At 36.6% G+C, this 22,289-nt stretch overlaps 1 protein-coding gene across 5 annotated transcripts in view; it reads left to right on the top strand.

The window, feature by feature from the left end:
- CFAP47 (cilia and flagella associated protein 47) overlaps positions 1-22,289 on the top strand; it is a 381,927-nt gene that overhangs the window by 215,586 nt on the left and 144,052 nt on the right. For all 5 annotated transcript variants that reach the window (XM_072135929.1, XM_072135930.1, XM_072135931.1 and 2 more), the window contains exons 48-51: positions 2,185-2,328; positions 4,205-4,378; positions 5,997-6,108; positions 8,966-9,091. In XM_072135929.1, coding sequence (XP_071992030.1) covers positions 2,185-2,328; positions 4,205-4,378; positions 5,997-6,108; positions 8,966-9,091 — 556 coding nt within the window. The remainder of the gene's footprint in view (positions 1-2,184; positions 2,329-4,204; positions 4,379-5,996; positions 6,109-8,965; positions 9,092-22,289) is intronic.

Genomic DNA, 22,289 nt, shown 5'->3' with positions numbered 1-22,289 from the left:
TATTAACGGGAATTTATTAAGACTTGATCCATCCTCCTAGTAAATCTGGGCACAATCACTGCCAGAATAGACCTGTTTAAACTAGGTCTGACCTGGCGGAGAGTTCTGATTATAGGTAAATTTGAATGCCTTCTCTGTCAGAAATCTGAGCTCAAAGGTGGGGGGGGGCAAGAGCTGAGCAGTCTGCAGTACACACAAGTTACACGCTGTTTTTTGAAATGCATCCAAACCAAAGACCAACCTTTAGGAAAACACAGAGGTTTCTGTTAGGGTGTAATGTAAGTTATTACACACAATTATTTTGTAATGCTAATGCTTAGAGAAAGCAGAAAGGCCTATTTGCAACGCAGCTGTAATGGACTTCTGTAACCTGTCTTCAGTAAAAATGAGGTCCCTGGTGACAGGTTTCCTTTAAGAGCTCATCCGAAGGCTGGTATGGTGCATGATTGCGATCAGACCATGGCCCCCTAAGACTTCTGGACACAATGCGGTGTGCACACATTCTGTGTCCGTGCATTGTGCCACCAAATATGTCCCATATTTTGGCAGATTTGTGGCATGACCGCTTTTCTTCCTATGGAGTGGTGAGGAGCGCTAACCCCCCGGGATTTGGTCCCCAACGCACACTGCCACCTGAATGAGCCCTATGTCAGTGAGTGCCTGCATGGTAAAATGAGACGTACCTACTCTCTTTCTCTTATGCAATGCAATATCCATGAAACTAAAGCATAGGAGATAAATCCTGGATTTATCTCTGAAATAGAAAAAGTAAATGAATTTGTAATTTTATGTGTGAATAGGTCTGATTTTACCAAGTTTGGGGTCTTAGTTCCCAGCAGCAAAAAGACATTGGTGCAGATATACTTTATTATTGTGTGTATGCCAGTTTTTGTCCTGGTTTGTATATAAAAGTGTCTTTCATGTGTAATTATTTTGTCTGTGTGACTCAATTATGTTGTGGTTGCATTTTGTCAGACATAATTTTATAACTCATATGCAACACAATTCTGTCGCAACAGCATTAAGTCAAGTGCACCATGTGCACATCCTGAAAACGGACCTAATTAATTAAGCATGTGACATTATTAAATAATGTGGAGCAACATGCACAAAGTGACTGTCTGTCTCTGGCAGTCAATTTCAGTGACTGTCTGTCTCTGGCAGTCTCTTTCAGTGACTGTCTCTGGCAGTCTCTTTCAGTGACTGTCTGTCTCTGGCAGTCTCTTTCAGTGACTGTCTATCTCTGGCAGTCTCTTTCAGTGACTGTCTGTCTCTGACACTCTTCGAGTGTCTGTTTCTGCCAGTAGCAGACAATGGCTCCTGTGTATGGTGGTTAAAAGTGGATTTTGGAAAGCGAGTGGTGAAATTTTCGTCTCAAAACTGTAACTATGACACTCCCTGAGTCACAGACAGTGACTGTGCAAAATTTGGTAATTGTAAACTCAACGGTGCAGATTCCTTTAGCGACATACATACATACATACACTTAGCTTTATATCTTAGATGTGGCTAAATTTACTATTTTCATATTTAGACGCAAGACATCAAATTAAACATGTTTTCATCTTATTTTCTGGACTTCTTACCCTTCTGTGTTTACTTAGTTTGTACATTTATGTGCCACTTTGCTCTACATTATTATACTTTGGTGTGTATTTATTATGGTCATTTTCTGGTTCATTTCCTTTCTTTTTCCATATTTTGTGCTGTTCTGTAATACAGTGCATGCAAGGTTTCTATTTGTTCAAACCCCAGAGCAAGTTAAATGATCTGAAAGATTCTTAATTAACTTATTAACCATTCTGTGAATGCATCCCCCATATGCATACAGCATGTTTTTTGTGTGTTGTTACATAATCATCCATGAAGACTTAGCTCTTATTTGGTCTGGTGTAATAAAGTTACATTTTTCTATTTTTCTATTAATTATTTTTAGAGCTAACATTTTATGACTTTATATGGATGAAAAAAATAATATTGACTGGTACACTGTATACTGTATCAAGTGTTTTAAAGCAGTGTTAATGAGGATTTGTCGATCTGTCCCACATCATTAGCTAGATGTAAAAGAATTAAAGTGTGTCTGGGTTGGTGTCATAGCCATCATTAGACATTTTCTTTTTCTAAGCATGCTCTTGAGTTTTGGGTTCCTAGGAGTAAACATAATTTTTTTTCTATTTTTAGAGCAATATGACTCATCAAGTCTGGAAACTGACAGCCATTCTTAAAGGAGATCGATTCTATGGTCCTCCATTCTTGCATATCCCAGCAGGAGAAAAAGCTCATTATCCTTTAATGTTTAAGCCTATTGTTGAAAGTAGTAGCACTGTAAGTATTGTGACCCATGAAAAGAAGCAATGACAAAAAGTATTTTTTTAGCTGTTTATTAGCAATTAACATTTCGTTAGAACAAAAAAACACTATGCACCTTTAGCGTGGGATGAAAATAATCTAAAATTTATTTTTAATATGTAATAAGAAATTTCAATTATTTCAATTGATCTTTGTTATAAAAATTGTATAAAAATACTTGCACTGACAATGGCAGTGTAATCCTTAAAGGCATGGCAGAATTTAACCCATAAAACTACCAGCAACTTCAGGTAGGGTCCTCCATGTGAAATTTCATCCGTTGCAAATGAGCAGAGTGTCTCTTCAGATACCTCAATCTTTGGTTAAGAGTAAGAGCCATGTTTTGGTATCATTAAAGATAACTTTTGTTAGATTGGCCCCGGCTTGATATGAGCTTCAAAACCAGATACAGGCAAATTCCAGGGTGTGCGCCCACACCTCAATCAATTATTGGCGCTATTGGATAAGGGTAGCCACCCCAATTGTAGTAAATCAAAATGTAATCCAAGCATTGAAAAAATGTTTTATTGTATATTGAATAATATTTTATTGTAGACAATATGGTAATATGAATGAATTTGTGACCTTTCGCCTATTTAGGCCTTTGTCAAACTTTCCGGACATGCAGATGTCCATATCCTGGGCCAGCTTATCTTCTTTGATCCTCCGATCTTTGATATATGGCTAGTGTGTTTGACAAAGACGTGACTAAGCAAGAACATCACAAATTCACTTATATTGCAATATTTTCTACAAGAAACATTATTTGCATCTTAAAGGAGTTATTGGATTACATTTTTATTTACAGAGAAACAGGCAGCTAAATACAAATATGAGCTGCAGATAAAGATCCAGTTCCCAACTATTGCTTTAACTTCCTGGTTCCATAGATAATGGAATCACATGCCCGTTACTATCTGAAGATGAGATTCTTATCTTTAATATAACAACAATGACATGCTTCTACATACTAAAGACCCAAAGACAGCTAAAATGATGCTCCCCCTTTAGCCCTCAAAAGTTACCCAATTGCAATTACAATAGGGAATTTCCACATAAAATAAAGGAAATTCCATTTTTACATAACTTTGGAAGTAATTTGAAAGTGGCCAAGATTTCAAAAACAGTAATTCTAAAAAGGAACATTTCATAACCTACCTGAGGGTTCTACAATATATATCCTGTTTTCTTTTAACAGGAGCATTATGCCAGATTGAAAAATGTTGCACAATTCCCCATGTGTATATGTATATGAATATGTATAAAATAGGTGTCCTGTTATCATGAATGGGACGCATGGATGTATAGAGAAGTGTTACTAATGGATAATCAATTCCTTAGTTGTCCATTTTCTATCATTTATCTGCTTATTGCATGAAATATGTATGCCTGCTGGCGGATTCCTACTGGCATACTGGCCAGCCAACTTTAGTGGAGTTCACTCCGGAGTGCTTCTGGCAGGATTGCAGACCGAATGTTCTCATTGTACATTTTAGGAGTATTTTGTCCAAAGGCCAAAAATATACAGTATACAAATAATATAATATACAAATTATTTTTAAATAGCATCCAAATTATTTATGTTTTGAAATACCTGTGAAGCTTAATGGATTATAGTTTAAATTCTTTGAATTCTTGATCCATGAATTAAAATCGGAATAAAATATACACTAGCTTTATGAATGTATATTCCTATTTGCTTAGCTACTGGCAATAATGTAAAACCAAACCATGAAGAACATCCAAAATTCAGTTCTTTCTGTTCGGTAAATTAATTGTTCATAAGGAGCAGTTTGGAAATTAAAAAATGAAACTTTACAGCCAAAGGCTTAACACCTTCCCATTTTAACAGGGTAAACTAATTCTTCAAAATGAAACAGATGGTACTGAACATATATTTGGCCTCAGAGGTATTGGCCAAGAACCCCTGGCTCTTGATCATATCGTGATAGATTGCCAAGTAAGACAAATTACACAGAAAGTCCTTATGGTACCCAATTATACCAACAACAGATTGACTTTCAAGGTAAGGTTTAGAATATTTGTCAGATACTTGAAATAATAAGTTAGCCATTGTGTTTATTGTTCAAATTGATAGTTTTTCTTGTTTATTCTAATTGCTTTATAATCTTTAACACCTTAGTAACTTCCATATTATGTTTGTACAACGGCTGATGAAGGTGCTTCTATGGATGTGCTACTTTCTACTACAGTGCTTCGAAAGAAGTTTAGTAGGATATCAAGCACTGCTTCCAGCCAAAAATCTCTAACACCCAGGATTTCAAAAGTTCCTATTCTGGTTAACCCTTTAGAAGCTCATCTGCTAGAAATGTAAGCTAAGACGTTTTATAGAAAGGAGGATCTCTCTCTCTCGCCCATCAACATCCCACAGGGGCACTGCTGTTATCTGGGGGACAAATGAAGGCCCAAAACTTTTTTTCTGTAGTATATGCAAAACTAGTAAAATGTAAACCAAGTCTATAAGATTAGTGGTAATTGTATTGCCTAGGGAATACAGTTTTTGTTATTTTCTTGCCACAGCAAAGTTTTGATGGTAAAACCAAACATTATACTTGCCACAAAAAGTTAGTACGGTAAATAATACATAAAATCACAAATTCATCATATAAAGATAAGACCCCATACCGTTAAGAAGCTATCAAGACCCTATGAGTTCTGGTCAGAAGAACTGGGGACTGGCTTGTATCACCAGCTCTAGTTTCAGCTCATCCTATGGATTGAGCAAGAAGTGCCAAAGACAATAGGACACATTTCGTCCCTAGACCATTGGACTTCCAACATGGTACATAGAACAAACCCATGCTAAATGTCTGCAATGCATGATATTTAAAAGGGTCTTATGGTCCTTTGACCTGCTTAGGGATCCAGACAGTTGTTAAAGCATATTGCAAAAAAGATATACCGTAATATATAAAACTTGCCCAGCCAACAGGGAATCTTTCAGATCCAAACTCCACCCAAACAAATAATGATGCTGTGGGGAAGATTTTCAGATTTCCAAGTTCTTCTAAGAATTCCTCCTTATTAGCCATATTTGACATATCCAGCCCCTGTCTGTGTCACAGATGTAAGTAAATATGGAAAATTGTGCTCACAAATGTATGTTTCAGCTTCCATCAAAGGAATATAAACTGCACTATGATTGGGCTACTTTCTGCACTATGTGTGTGACATTGTGCTAATAAATGATGGACCAACTACATTATTAAGAAATTCTTTTAAAAATTGAACTACCTACAGGGGTTGATGTATCTTTTCATTCAAACCCAGTTAGTATTGTACATGTAGTAGTTGGAAAGATACCAAGATCTCCAGTTTTTCTTAAACTAGGGCTATTTTGTTTGATTACGTGCACTTTATATAAAAGATGATCTACATAAATGTTTTTATTCCTTTTTTATTTGCACAGGCAGATGCTATTCTCTCTTACTTTATGCAGTATCATGAGTTAAACAATGGATGATGTTTGTTTAGTTCACGGATGCCTCTTTATAGCTTATCCATTCTGTCCGTGAGCGTTGTTTCCTATCCATTATGTCATAAAATGATATTGATATTTAAGATAGAATTCAGTTTTATTTTATAGCTTGTATTTATACCTGCTTTAATTTATTCAAATGAAGGTGGTGTCAGACATTCCAATTATTGGCGGATCCCAAACAATAACCGTCAAACCTGGTACATCATCTTCCTATACTCTGAATGTATCACCATGGAAACGTGGATTGTTCCAAGGTAATGAGATCCTGTACAAGTATGACATCAATTATATTGACAAGTATTAGAGTTTATTTATACCCACACAATGTATACAAAAAGAATAACCAGCAGTGAATGGAAAATGTATTTTATGTAACCTTAGCAGTAGGTGTGTCCATTTTATTCATTTTTTCTGTTGTTGATGAGGCACACATAGCGCAACATTTAAGTAAAATTAAACATATTTAGGTTGTTACCAGTTGATATTGAACATTGAAAACATATGTCATTAAATGAATATTTCCACTGATTTGCATGTATTAAAGATTTCTGTCAGAATTGTTACATAAGCAATGCACATACTACATATTGCCATATTGCCGCTGCAGCTGTTTTCTATCGTTGCTTTTCCATTTTATCCCCCCCCCCTCACTCCTTTTAGTTTTCTGTTTAAAGAGATGTGTGAAGGATTGTTTTCTGAATAAGAAATGTTAGTAAAACATGCAATGTACTGGACAGCTGGAAAATAATCCAATTGCGGTGAAATGGATCCAATAACAAATTTGTGCAACTTTCTTACTTTCTTTGTTTTACTATGCAGTTTAAATAATTCATCCCCTTTATTCTTTGATTACGTAATTTACAGCATATGCAGTAGGTTTTAACACATTTTAAATCATGTAAATCTTTTATCTTTTTCTTTTTTTCCAATCTATACTGATGGATAAGGTGTAATTTTTATGGGAACACCTGACATTTTCATTTATATCATATTGGGACTATGTTAATTTTTATGTGTGATTAAAAGCCAAAAAGTGGTCACCAGGCATAAGAGGAAGGGGGGGGGGGACAATCACAGCCAAGATGGTGGCACTGATGGCAAGCGTAGTATTGATGGTAGGTGTCTGCTGTATAGTTAAATAATTACCTGCCCTACATAGAGAAAGCTCAGCATGTGATCACTCTGCTTTTCCATTAAGAATTAAGTGTTAAAAATGAATATAAATATTATAGGACATTTTTTTATTTTATATATATCTATATTGCAGATATTTTTTTTTAAATCACGTAGAGGGAGTAGACAAATAGAAGAAAAAAGTTAAAAAAATACTTTAATTTTAAAGCAGGTTTTGGGCCTTCTGTACTCCATATCCATTTTGGCTATGGGCTACTCCCTCTGGCATTATTCAGTTCACCCCATTGGTTTTTACTATCTAGCCCCTGTATAGGGATCAGGACTTTAATGTGATAACGTAGTAAGGCTACCATCTCTAGTGTAGTTGTCTCAAAGGACAAAGGACAGTTGAATATGTCACCTGGGGACAGGAAGGTATGTGGTCACAGTACAATCCAAGGTCAGGAAAGGAAGCTATTGCTTAGGCTGCATTCACACTAATGTATGGGGGACATATGTTATACGACATACGTCCCCCATAGATGGCAATGGCCGCATGTGCGGCACCGTAATGCTCCATATACGGAAAAAAGATAGGACAGGTCCCCATGTTACTGCCCATACCAAATGCATTGCTACAGAGAGGGGGTCACCCCTCCTCCTTTTCATGCCTGCCCGGGTGCGGATTGGCCTGCATATGTTCGTGTACATGTAGCCTTAGCCTGTTAAACAAGCTATAAGTCTGGATATTTGGCACATATTCGGATGTAAAAACAAGTCTGAGTTCTACAAAACAGGTAAAAAACATTCAAAAAGACAGAGTATAAACACTTGCAGAACAATAGCAACTTAGAAACCTTTGTTCAGGTAGCTTTCTGTTGAAGAAGCTGCCTAAAATAGTGCCAACATTCTACATGAGTGGTAGATAGTAGACATGTTTTAGAATTCCTTAATATACCAGGATCAGGAGTAAAATTTCTCATTACAGAGATTTTTCCAATTAAGGACGCCTTGCAGGCATGTGGAGCCTTGCAACCATTGCTGTACCATTAAGGGGTTCTGGGTAATATGTAAATAAGTTTTCTTTATTGGACAGGAAAATCATTCCTCCTTTGCTCTTCCTAGATATAGTGGTGTGGCTTTAATTCCACATTGGTAGGTTTCCTGAAAGTCATGCTTGATGTTAAGGGGGCTGCCATACAAGGTATCAAAAGAGGTGTGGTTTTACTTGTCCCATCCTGGAAAATGTATTTGCATATTTTATATGCCAGTAAACTCTTACAAGTAGTTAGGGGTATATAGCATCAATGGCCAGAAAAAAACTGATGGGTAGGTAAAGGACACTGGCAGCCCAGATGCTTCTGCTTATTATAATGAACTTATATAATTCACTGGATACTATTTATGAACAATTAGAATTGAATACCATTGTATTTTGCACACATATATTGACATCAAATTTGCAACTAATTGTTTAAAACGTAGAGTACACTGTGGCACTCATTCACCCGCCAGGGGCCGGGTTTTGTGGGTGAACACAGCTAAACTACCCACTCACCAGAATAGTGGACATCAATTGTAGCTTTTCCTACACTCAATGTCAGTACCCACATTAAAATGCTGTACAGGAAAATACTGAATGTTATTGATGGTAGCAGTGGAGTAAAATGCTTTGTCATCCTATTGCACCGGACTTTGCCCTGCTACACTGAAAGGTGCTTTAATTCCTTAAAATATATATATTTTTCTAAACATTACAAATAACATTGCAGTTCACGTGACACAAATTCTCCCCTTTAGTGGATGTATTTTCTTTTCGTTTGTCCTTGATAGGCTTTGGCTTTATACTACTATCTATCTATATATCTGAAAATGTATTTATTCTTGTTCTATTAGATTACAACCTTCATAAAAGTTAAATTTGTGCAGAAGTGTGAAGTTTCTCGCTAAACATAAATATATCTATTAATACAGCATCTGGTATCCACTTGTTATTAGGTATAATCTCATTTGTTGCGGAAGATGAAGAAGAGCAATATACATGTGGCAGCCCACCAGTTTCTGCAGATGCTACTGAAGCTGTTCAAATAGATGGAATTCAGTCTGCTAATGCAGGGATAGCAGGTATGTATTGCACTGGGAATAAGGATCTGTCAATATGTGAATTTCTGTAATGCTCCAGTCTCTTAATGGTTCCTGGATGTCAGCTAAACATTTGAACATCAAGTAAGAATATTCATTGTTCAAAAGTGCTGAAATAATAAACTAGTCTTTAGACTTTCTTTTTCTGTGCTATTTATTTTATGTTATTGTGGTTACCCTATAAAGTGACGTCATTGCAGCTTTTACTGATTTACTGATTTTACTGTTTTATTTTATTGATATCATGTTTTAATAAAATCGTTTAAATATTCAACAAGATATTAGATCTTAGCATTGTCAGTATTATCATCAAAAAGAAGAAAATAACTTCTTCAAACACAAGGGAGAAAAAGCATGACTTTACTTGATGTGTCTTCAAAAGTGCCTTGAGAACTTCATAATATATATATATATATATATATATATATATATATATATATATATATATATATATATATACACACACAGATAAATTACAACTGCATAAACATAAAAAATAATGTCAAAGACCATCTAAACATAGGGGTAGATTTATTAAAGTGTCCGTAAGACAATTCTGGTGTAATTTGCGGCAAAATACTGTCTGAAATGCCTTGCACCACATAAGAGTATTAGACTGTTTTAGGCACTTTCTGACTAGTTCACATAAAAAAAAAGGATTCGCTAAAGATTATGCAGATTTCTATTGTAAGCTAGACTAACTAATAGATTGCAAAGCACAACTGGACAATGTTATGCTACACAAGCATGAGACATCATACTACATACAGCATCAGTCATAGTGGTAGATATGATGTAGTATTAGACTACATTCACACACATGTATGGGGGACGTATATATATATATATATATGGCCGATATATGTCCCCCATACACTTTTATGGGCTCACGGCACCATATGGGAGCGGTACGGTGCAGCACACATGCACACGGTACGTGGCAGTGTGCATGTAGCCTAAGACTGTGTAGTATAACTCTGTGCTCCCTTACTCTGCACCATTATTGATAAATTACCCCCAGTTATTGACAGCATATTACAATATACAGTACCTCAGGTAAGGACACACATAAAGTAAAGTCCATTGTTTGTGTATTGGTTATTAGTTGAGCCATTTAGGAGCAATAGATGGTTATTAGTTGAGCTATTTGGAAGCACCTGTCTGATAGCAATATATTTTTCTGACTATTCTTGTCACTTTAGAGAATGTCATCCTGCCAATACACATGGGGGCACCTGTATCTTAACTTCGCGTTTGTGTTCCAGCGTTTTTTCTTCTGCTGGTTAGATTTGTCATCAAGTTTCCTTGCATTGTAATACATATTTGTTAAGATTCTTGTGAGTTTGTGTTTTTTTTTAACAAAAGTCGAAAATAGTCCCAAAAAAGTCGCAAACAGCTCTGAACTATTTGCTAGAAAAGGCAGTTATTATTTTGTGCCAAACTGTGTGACTTTTTAAAAAAAAACGTTGCTGTATCCAACTGGAATTGGACGATAATTCAGAAACACTACAGAAAACCTGCCCATGGTAAAGTTTGAAGGGAAAATGCCACATACGTTTCTAAAAAGTTGTTGAAAAAGATAAGAAAAATATACATGTGCCCCTTGGTTTTTCATGTTCAGGTTTAGAAACAAATCAGACTTACAAATCTATCCAATACGTGGAAGGTATCGTAATAAAAAAAATTGAGCTATGAGGCCAAATGGATTTTAACTTTGTGAAACCATGCAGCCATACAGGCTAAACACGAAACAAGATCGCACCCATTGTTATTAACTACAGTGAGCATAAAGGTTTGTGCTATTAACCTCATCAGGAGCTGTCTTCGTTTAGAAACACTGTCTGTCTTTACCATTTGTACTTCATTGTATATAACGTGTCTTTTTCCAGTTTCTATTAATGTATTTTCTGTATGAGTTTATCTCTATTTGAATATAATTTGCATTCACTTATTTAAGCAGTTAGCATGTGTGGGGTCAAACCATGAGTAAGGTGTGAGGGCTAAAATTTGTAGGTCACTGGGGCTTTGTTCCTCAAATACACCTACATCTTATAATGCACTTAAATTAAGAAGATTTTCAAATTTTTAACACTAAAAAATTTTGAGATTGCTGTCTTTCTCTCTTCTACATTTGACACATTGGTCCTTGATCTCCAGACCTATCGGTACACACAATCATTGGCACGCTTTCCACTGTTGATGTGATGAATGACAACTAAGTCATACAGCAAGCAGAATGGAAGGAGCAGCAAATTATGTTCATAATTAGTCAAAAATATCTTTTTGTTGTATTTCCATATTAATTTTTGCATAACCCCTTTTAAGCAAACCAAATATATTCAACAAACAAGTCCAATTCCCAGCACGATTTGTACAGAGATATGTTGAGTGCAGTCTTATAACTATTTGCTGGAGATTTTCTAACACTTGCAATGTGTGAAATTGATATGTTGCAGCTTTGCATTGTTTGGGTCACGGACATGAAATAGTTTGTTTGAGTGGAAAAAACACTTGATTTGCCTTTTAACATCTCTGTTTTAGGATGTGACACTTCTTTGTGATGGCAATCCGCTTGCCTGAACACATCAGCCCTTAGCTTTTAGTATGCTGTCTCACATAAGATGTTCTCAGCTTAGTGTCTACAGCAAAAGCAGTGAGGAGGAAATTGTATGCTGTCTATTTACAGACATTGTACATACTGGGGTATGCATGAGCAATATAATACCTGTAGTTATGTTTCCTTGACATCAGAAGTGCCTCTAATGACACATATATTTATGCCAATATTTTCTCATCTTTAATAAATGTGCATAACAAACTAAATTCCCTTTAAAAAATACTTTGGGATTTGAAAGTTCTAGGGGGCAATCCCATCTAAATGAAATGCCTGCTCCAAGCTGCTAGACAGATTAGATTTTGTTCTCTAATTACTTCTCTATCTTTACTTTCCCTTAATTATCCGTTAACCTGCAGCACAGATGCTCTTTAGTGTTTTGCCTGCAGTTATCTTAACAGACTCAAATTTAGCCATGAATGGTAACTGCATTCAGTATGTCATAATGTCTAATGCATCGCTATTCGGAATCGTGTCATTTGATATAATATTATTTCTCTGGTGGAAGATAACAAATATAAAGGACATGTCTTTGTCAGAGTTTGGCTCCTAGAATTGGGTTGTTTTAGGCAGAGGAAATCACTTTCATAAGGGCAGAAGGTTAGACTGTAAGACATCTGCAGATGATCATTCACCTTATGGTAAAAGTGACCCATGTTATACAAAATTTGGCTTGAATGTTTCTTTTCAGTTTGTTGCAGTTTGTTGGGGTTTTTGTGAACATTCATGCCTGTCACCTTATCAAAATGTGACCTAAAATCAATACTATAAGATGCTTTTGTGCATTTAAAAATACACTCAAGGGAAACACATAGAGACACAAATATACTCTAGGGAACAATTCTGCCAATGGACCTCTTAAAACTTTGTTTTAATTGCTTTTATTTATTTTGAAACAATTAATGTATTATGGTCTCGGAAAGAAAATGTAACATGAATGTAATGAACACCCTGAGTAAGAATACATTGAGGTGTGGAATGAGCGCACCACCTTGTGCGCAGCAGGAAATGATTGAAAAAGAGTAATCAATGACTGGAAAAACCTAACCATAATCTGATTTATTGGAGTTTCATAGCTTTGTATACTGTGTAGCAGCCAGTAATTATACAGTAAGTTCAGTCTCATGTTCTTGAGTGAACTACAATTGCACAATGTTTGTTGATCTCTATTCACTATAAGGTGCTGTTTGGTTCCAGTTGTAACTAATCAAGGCTGCATGGAGTCTGATCAGATATTGATGACTGAGCTATCCTAAGCATGTTGTACACACATAAAGTGCAAACAGCAGACACACATGAGAAAGGTGAACCACCCACCGACAAATGTCTTACGAGTGCAGAACAATAATGCACATATATCAGCACATTATGCATAGTACTACTCTGAATATTTTATCCCAGTTTTGACCTTAAAGGGGTATTCTTATCTGGGCATTCACATTTAATTTAATTCATTTGCCATATGTAAACATTTCTTCAATTGGATGTTAATAAAAAGAAAATGTTCCTGTGTAAAGTTAATTTCTCATAAATGTAGCCATGTTGTATCTCAGAAATGAGATAACTTCCTCGGATACGACCACCTCACATTTTGGCAGCGGTGGCCAGTTGAGTCTTGTCTGACCTCCTGGATTCAGCGTTCATTACCACAGGACGGCTGTAGGACATGCAGTAACTCCCAGACATTTCATATACAAAAAAAACTTTTGTTTCTTTTGCAATCACCCCAGCAGAGGTGGCCGTATCCAAGGGCAAAGTCTTGTTTCTAAGGGACCATATGACTACATTTATGAGAAATTATCTTCACACAGGTACATTTTTTTTAATAACGTCTATTTGAATAAATATTTATATATGTAAGATGTAACAAAACTAAACGTGAGTGCCCAGACGAGAATACCCCTTTAAGCAAGAGGAATCCCACACATACAGTGCCCTGCCCTATCAGTTCAGTTCTCACTACAACCTTCAGAATCCTCTGAATGGATGCTGAATTTAGAGTTTGTCAGCCACTTCAAGGGCTGTCTTGCAGTATGCCATGCAGTATCCGATTTCGGGAAATTTGGAGCTCAATGTTGGTCTCAGCTGTGGTTTGAATGATGCCTGTGACCTATAGTACTACTGTCTGTTTCTGTTTTGTTGGACCTGAAACCCTGAACTTTTACTTGAGCCCATATCCAACTTGAGCTTGTACCCTGAACCCCAGTCTGAACTGGTACTTGTATCTAAGCCAATATCCAGCCTGAGCCAGTAGCGTGAACCCCAGTCTGAAACTGAACTTGTTTCTGAGCCAGTATCCAGCTGTAGTTGTAGCTGTAGTTCAGAGCTGTATAGAGTTTCTGGGCCCTATTGTAACTTAGGTCACTAGTCTTAATCTGGTTTCTACAGTCTGTTCCATTACTTATGGCTAATATACATGGAATTTGAATTTTTAACTTGAATATTTTAACTTTAAAAACAACGGAAGATGGTCTATTTTGGATCCTCTTCACAAATTTGGCACACTTAACTCCGACATATTCTGGACTAAGACCAGTTTACAAAATGCCAGTCTAAGGCCCCTTTCCCACAAACGTATGCTTTTTTCAGTCATGAATTTCAGTGCCATAATTGGCCGTATATAAATGCTGGTTTTTGATTGTACTGTATGTGTACGTGACCATATACATATAAAATAGGTGGTGGTTTGACCCCAAAATCCCTGGATGCCACATGTACATACACATATTATATTTGAAACATTCCCATAGACTTCTATGGGGCGTACAGAACGGAAATACTGGAGAAAAAAGGACATGCTCTATATTTTCTTACATCCCGCTCATGGAACGGTACAGTACAGTTTGCAATACGGTCATGTAAATGGATGGCTGTATTGCCATTGTATTGTATTGTAGTGAATGTGGTCGTGTGCTACCCACATAAAAATGATGAAGTAAATGATGTAGACATCATCTATATATACACTTGTATGTTTATTCTGTGGCATCAGAAAATGTGATTCTTATTTGGTTTAGAAATAGTTCACATACATCTACAAGTACCATGATTTTTCATTATTTTAATGACCAGTAGGTGAGAACGCTGTGTTTGATTATTGTGAAGCGACAAAGTGTTTTATTGGTAAGATTAGCATTTTTACACCTTTTCTTTGAACAAATAATTACCAATTTCCTGATGAGTTACTTTACCCATATATTAAGCAGCATTCATTCTTATGACTGGAGTAAGACGTTTGACCTTTGATTTCAGTGTCAATATTTCAGAGGATGTTGGGAATACAATTACAGATCCATTAAGCATAGCTATAATACATGGATATAATTTGTTTGACATTTATTGGAGTTCTCTTTTGGCTTAATTGCTCTTCTTTGTAAGGCACACTTTTCAGTTTCTACATTTTATATATTGTCTGATGTGCGGAAGGGTTGTTATTAGCTGTTTAATCATGTAACTTGGCCAATAAACAATGTCATGGAGATGTGATTTAATAGTTTAGCCGAGAAATTTTGTTCTCAGGAACTGCTTGTGAGAATAGCTGTAATATATAACATTATTAAATAATTACCCTTCCAATCATTTTCTTTCTTCTATGAATCTACATTTACAGCTACTTTGGCCTTTTTGTTCCATTGAGATTGTAAATAAGTAACATTGCTTATTCAAGCCTTTCTTATTACCACATATCAGTAGAGAACTGTTACTTTCACAACAATTGCCTTAACATGCTTACTGCCTTTAGTAATTCATTACGAGCTGCCTACGGCTGCTTGTGTTGTGTTTAAGGGTTATGCATTATTAAACTATTTTCTTCTTTAATTTCTAACACCTAAATCTTCATAGCTATAGTAGTACATTTGCTTTCATGATATTAAGTTCAAAAGTTCAGGACGCCAGTAACTACTATATACTGGATTATTTAAGCACTTTGTTCTTGTTAGCTTTAAATACCAAGGTTCAAATCAATTCACTGTGGCTATTGAAGTTACAGTTTTTATTTGGATTCCATATGTGTGTTCTCTAGTTATATTTTCAATTAACTTTGCATAAAATAGTTACTTGATATAAGGGATTGTCACCTTTTAAAGGAGGCACAGAGTTGGAGTTGATAGAGGTAGTGAAAGGCCCACTACTGGGCAACTGTTATTTCAACATGCTGGATCTTTTCTTTACCGTGAGCTATTACCATAGGTAACTGGAAGAAGTTATCTACTTTTTGCTTATTAAGAACAAATGCATAAATTGTCTACACCATGTTTGCATGTGTCCTAGAGAGCAGTTGAACAATACCTCTGTGTGTATTGTAAGTAGCCATAGGACTCTTAGTAGCAACAGCACAAGCAAAAGATTTGAAGCATTGGTGTGTGAAAGAAAGCACAGCCCCACTCCTCAGCTTATTCATTGCTGTATCTGGCTTCTGTTTGATTACTACAGCAGTTACTCAGGAGGGAAGAACTTTTTCAATGAGAAATCTATAAAATTATATGCAAAGATGTGATTACAAAGCTCTCCACTGACTTTCTACCGCATGGACAAAACCGGTCAGGGAGTACATGAATTCACTGGACCATTGACTATTAAATGCAATTATTTCCTTTGTTAGTTTGTTTAGAGCAGGGGTAGGGAACCTACGGCTCGGGAGCCAGATATGGCTCTTTTGTTGGCTGCATCTGGCTCTCAGACAGGTCTTTAATAAACAGTGATGGCTGCTGTGTGTCTCTTAGGCCCCTTCTACACATGCGTTTTTCACTCGCGTGCTTTTGACGCGCAGAACTTGCATTACACTCTGAAGTGTGGAAGGGCCTTAGACTGATCAATGTGGCTAACCATCTACTGGGAGGCATGTGCTGTGGCTACCTATGTACTGGGAGGCATGTGGTGGGTGTTAGGATTTGGAATAGTGAACCCCCAGGACCACAGCGGACGATGATGTAAGCAGACACCTGGGACCGGAATGTAAGTGGCACCTGGTCTTCACCACAGCCCGTCGCAAAGCAGGATGGTCTTGCTGCAGCGTGGTACCACCAGGTCATTCCACAGGCGTGGCAGCCAAGGTCGAGGTGCAGGATCACTAGGCAGTCTCTTGGTCAGGAACAGGCAGACGGTCAAGGCAGGAGGCAGTGATGCAAGGTCGGGGATGGATCAAGAAGTCAGGGCTGGCAGCGAAGGAGCAGAATCAGGAACAGGTGCGGGGTAACAACAGGAGGTCAACACTTGGGAAGGAAACACTGTGGAAAGCTTCCTCATAGGCATGAAGCACTAAGATCTGGCGGGGAATGCTGGGAGCCGCCGGTCTTTATAGGAACCCGGGAAGAGCGTAGCTCCAATCAGCGGTGCGCTGGCCCTTAAAACAAACGAGTGCCAGCCAGGACGGGAGTGGGAACATGAGGTGAGTGAGCTCAGAAAGGGGCGCTGCCACAGAGAGGGGCATGGGTGTGTCTGGGTCCGAGATGTAGATCGCAGGGGCACCCGTGACATTGGGACTACCTATCTACTTGGGGGCATGGGCATATTGTACGGCTCTTACGGAATAATATTTTAAAATATGTGGCGTTCATGGCTCTCTCAGCCAAAAAGGTTCCTGACCCCTGGTTTAGAGCAACTTGGGGACATTACTTATAATTAATGAAAGGCAATACATAAAATATAAAATATAGAACAAATCTATCATTCTGCAGCCAAAGGAAACCATATGGTTTTATTGACCTTGTCGGCAATATATATATGCAGAGTCAAGTTTAGATTTTAGGGGTGTTATGTATTGGATATTTCTTTAGCCTTTCACTTTCTAGACTATTAAATTTAGATGGCACATTGCATATGGTCACTGCCAGCTGTCAAGCACAGCTATTTGGATAAAATGAGAACTTAATTTGTAACTTAAAAATCTTTTAGCTTTCTTATTTAACATTTTTTTCTTGAATCTGTTGTTGTACCATTATAGAAAACAAGTTTTTATCTTTTTTCTTGTTTTTTAGCTAAAAGGCTCAGGTGGGTTGGTGGCTGGTTCATATTCCAGTAGATTTAATTTCTGTAGCCTTGTCTGTCCTTGCAGAAGCTGGTTGGTGTTTTTGTTCCTGTAAATTACTGCTCCCTTCCTCCTCAATTAAGCTTAAATGTAATCTGATACCCCAGTAAGCTTCAGTCTTGTTGTTTGTTTGATGTAAATCATACAAATTTTAAAGTTGGTTGAAAAGTTAATAAATATTTTAGTATGAAATCTATATAATAAAAATTAAACAGAACCATAATCCAGTAAAGGTAATATAATATGTAAAAAAAACAGCTGTTGCAAACTTTAGAATAAAGTGTCTATTGACTGGATTTACTCAGAGTATAACTAAACCTTTAAAGAAAGTTATTTCAGAAATTAATAAATCAGGTGATGATTGTTATATTTTTAATATTGTTAATTAAGAAAAAAAGCTTCTTATTTTGCTGCTTTCTCCTGTAGTGAACAACAATCTGATCTTGTCCACTTCAGACAGATAAGGATAGGATATTTAACTCTTTCCATACCTAGAGAATATTCCCTTTAATAATTCATCTCTCAAAGAAGATTGTACTATCCAGGGACTGTCTGTAAAGAATTAAGTCATTAGAATCTTTATCGAATTCCTTTTATCTGTCAGCTGTCAATAGTGTACAGGACAGAAAGATGTTTTACACAAAGGAGCATAAAGGGGTGCACATTAATTCCTTTAATAAAGTTTATTATAAAGTTTACTATTATCATCTGCTCTATGGATTTTTCTAATTGTGTCAAAAAGTTTAGTTACACATTAAATAATAGGAAATTACAGTGGTGAAATTCCCAGGCTAATTAGTGTTATCTTCAACTCACATGTGCGGTATATCAACATAGACATTATTCATTGTGGTTTTGTTGGTTCAGTGGCCCAGGAAAACTCACTGCACTGTATGGTCGCTATATGGACGACATGCTTATAGTGTGGTCAACTGAGGAGGCAGCCTTTCCAGACTTTATTAAATATCTAAATGAAAACTCTTTTTCTTTTTTTAACATTATTTTTATTTGAGTCCAAATATATAAGTACAAGTCATACATTTATATCATGTTGTACATTCTCACTCGATATACATTTTGCATTTTGACTATCTTTTACCATATAGAAATATAAGAAACAACTGTTTCTATAACATACAATTATGTTTTCTCCTATCACAGTCGATATCATAGAACATATCAAATGAAAAACTTTTACAACATAACCAGTATATAGGACAGCAAAAGGAATACATCGCATTTCTCCGTAGAATACACATTTTTTTGTGTTCACATCTCTGACACCACCTTATAATTATAGATATATCTTCTTCCTCTCCAATATATTATATTATATGGTAATATCTACTCATTGTAATCAAAACTTGGTGACACCTGGTAGTATATTGAACCTATCCATTTTTCCCACTTCCTGTTAAACTTATCTTGTGTGCCTTCATCCCTAGCTACTGCTTGTTCCATCAAACAATTAACATTTACTTTATTAGTCATCTCGGCAAAAGCGAATACTTTTATAGTCTTCCAATGCAATTAAATTAAGTTCCGTAGTGGTCACATGAAATACTATAGTTCTGTCTCCCAATGGTATCTCTATAAGATCTATTCCCACCAATACCGGCATATCTATAATATGTAAATGTATCAAAAGGAAATCCATAGAGTACACATTCCAAACTTTTAGACTAGCTTTAGAAGTGTACAACAGGGGTCCCTTCCCTTGTTGAATACTGAAGCCCATAACCTAGCTTTCAACAGAGATTGCGCAAATGCCTCATTTTCAATCTGAATACAATGTTTGTTGGTTAATCCCATTTTTGACACGCTTGCTCTAAAATAGCTGTGTTGTAATAGCTTATCAAATGAGGTAATCCTAAACCTCCCTTTACACTGGGAAGGTATACGGTCCAGGTAGCTTGAGCCAAAGGATCCATTACTAATGTAAAAATAAGTGGGGATAATGGACACCCCTGTCGGGTTCCATTAGTAATCGAAAACATCTTAGAAACGCATTCCCCAGACCCCACTGAGGCAGATGGAGATGTATATAATGCTATAAAGCATGCAAGTGCCTCTTCCCTAAAACCAAAATTATGTAATACTCTTCTTAGGTATCCCCAATGAATCCTGTTGAACGCCTTCTCCACCTCCAATAAGAGAAGCAGAGAAGGCTTTCGACGCTGTCCCACATAATCTATAATGTTAATGAATCTTCTAGTGCCATCTGAAGATAATCTACCTTTTACAAATCCAACCTGATCATGATGTATTAGACCAGATAGGAATAAATAACTAAATGAATAACTAAAAATTTGGAGTATAGTTTTAAATCTGAGTTTGATAATGATATAGGGCAAAAGTTTCCGGGCCTATCCGGTTTCTTACTTGGTTTCGGGAGTGTGACAATTTTGGCTTTTAACATTTCTGGAGGAATATACCCTGTGTGTTGAATAGCATTAAATATGACCTCCAGGTGTGGAGTCAATATGTCCGAAAATACCTTAAAGTATTCGTTTGACAGTCCATCAGGCTCCGGAGACTTATTTCGCTTAAGCAATTTAACAGCTAGGGATATTTCTTGCTGTGTGATGGGCACTGCCAATTGGTCAGACTGTTCTGGTGTTAAACTTATTAACGTGTTAAAATTATTTATCTCCTCCTCTTCAGGTTGTACAGTATGGACGTCTTCTTTAAGATTATATAATGTGGCATAAAAATTTGCCATTTCGTCAGCTATACCTTAAGGGTCAAACACCTTCTCATTAGCACTATTTATCAAATATGGGATTTTACTCTGTACCGCTCTTTGGGTAGTCTATGCACCCTATCTATCAGTAGATCTGCTTGAGGAGTATCTGGTAATAATGCAACAAAAAAATCAGTAAGAAACTCTTCCAGTTGCTCTGGTTTCACTGTTTTGGGGATCCTCATAAACCGCACATTATTTCTGTGTGAACAGTTCTCCATGTCCGCCAGCTACAACGCAATTCCCTCACTTCTTCCTATAGGTTGTTGTAAGCGTCTACTAGATCATTATGGGCTGCTGTAAATTCCGCCATCCTGGTTTCAACATGTGCAGTTCTTTCTCCTAACATCATACACTCAGTACGGAACGTATGTAGCGCTCCTTGAATCTCCTTTTGAATGGAAGAGTGCGGGTCCCCCAATAATGTTTTGAGCAGCTGTTCAGATACTGGTCTCACTGCATGAATTACATCTGGTGATCCAGCGCCATGTTGTTGAGGGCTGCATGCTGATAAAGTGGGTAAGTCAAATGGGGAAACTCCCTGAGTACTCACAGTCGAGTTTAAAAAGAGCTAGAACTATAATCAGTAACAGGAAAAGTAATGATTTGCTCTTTGTTCAAAAATGTAAACATAACCCTAAAAATTTATGTTACCACCTACAGCATGAAATACCATAAAGTAAGGGAGATGATATAAAAATATCTTCCCTTATTTTATGAAGATGATGTTTGGAACAACATTAGATCCCCTTTTATCTCTAAGCTACCCATAAACAATTTCGACCAATATCTTGTGGATGAACTTGGTTAGATAGTAAAGAGTTTTTTTGTTGTGGTGCAAACTATTGCATCAAACAAGATTTGTTCCGTCCAAAATAGATAACAAAAATGTTAATCTGGAAAGTTTTATAAATTACAACACTAGGTCAGAAGGAAACGGAACTGAAGGATTGGCTTGTGAGCTTTTGTATGTGGGATACACCAGGAGATGATTAAAGGACAGGATTAGAGAACATATTGGAGGGTCTGACCCGACCAATAACAATGTTTATATTTCCAATGTATCAAAATATTTTCATTATGTTTGTGCAGGAGATTTAACCTACATGAGATTCAATTTGAAATGAAAGAGATCTAAGATGGCTCCTCCTCAATAGGGAGGAGTATTGGATTTTGTTAATCGATTGCATCCTTCCAAAATGATTAAATTTATGTAATGACTTGATCTTGAACTATTTAAATCACAGTGTTTTATTTTAAAAATTGCTTTTTTTTTTGCAAATGTTTTATATCTACTGTATACAACATGAATGTGAAATAGTGTTGAGTGGAGCTTTTTGGGTTTTTCCTCAAATACCTTCAGCTGTATACTCACTATTTATGTATTTATGACTTGGGGGTCGATTTTGACTGGAAACGTGTCAAAAAGTGAGTCTATCTGGATTTTTCTGCTCTCTGCTGTTGTTTTTGGTGTGGATTAAAATAAGAAGAAAAACTCTTTTTACAGTCATGGTACAGTCAAGTTTTGATGATGCGATAGATTGTTGACTGAGGTGCAATCTTTCTAGCTGCGATACTCTTCCCTGTTAGGCCAGTTTTGTGCAGTGCAATATTAGCTGCACGTGCTTCTTAAGAGATATCCATGGTTAACAGAAGAGAAACAATGATGCTAAGCACCAGCCTCCCTTTAAAGTGTCCAGTGGTGTGATTCTTACTTAATCATGACAGATTTATCTCCAGCCCTGTCCTCATCAACACCCGGCAACTTTATTAAGTACACCTGTCCAACTGCTCG

This window comes from Engystomops pustulosus, chromosome 2, assembly GCF_040894005.1.
Source record: "Engystomops pustulosus chromosome 2, aEngPut4.maternal, whole genome shotgun sequence".
Lineage (NCBI taxonomy): Eukaryota > Metazoa > Chordata > Amphibia > Anura > Leptodactylidae > Engystomops > Engystomops pustulosus.
Note: the sequence above shows the minus strand (reverse complement) of the source record. Positions and strands in the feature narration are given on the sequence as shown.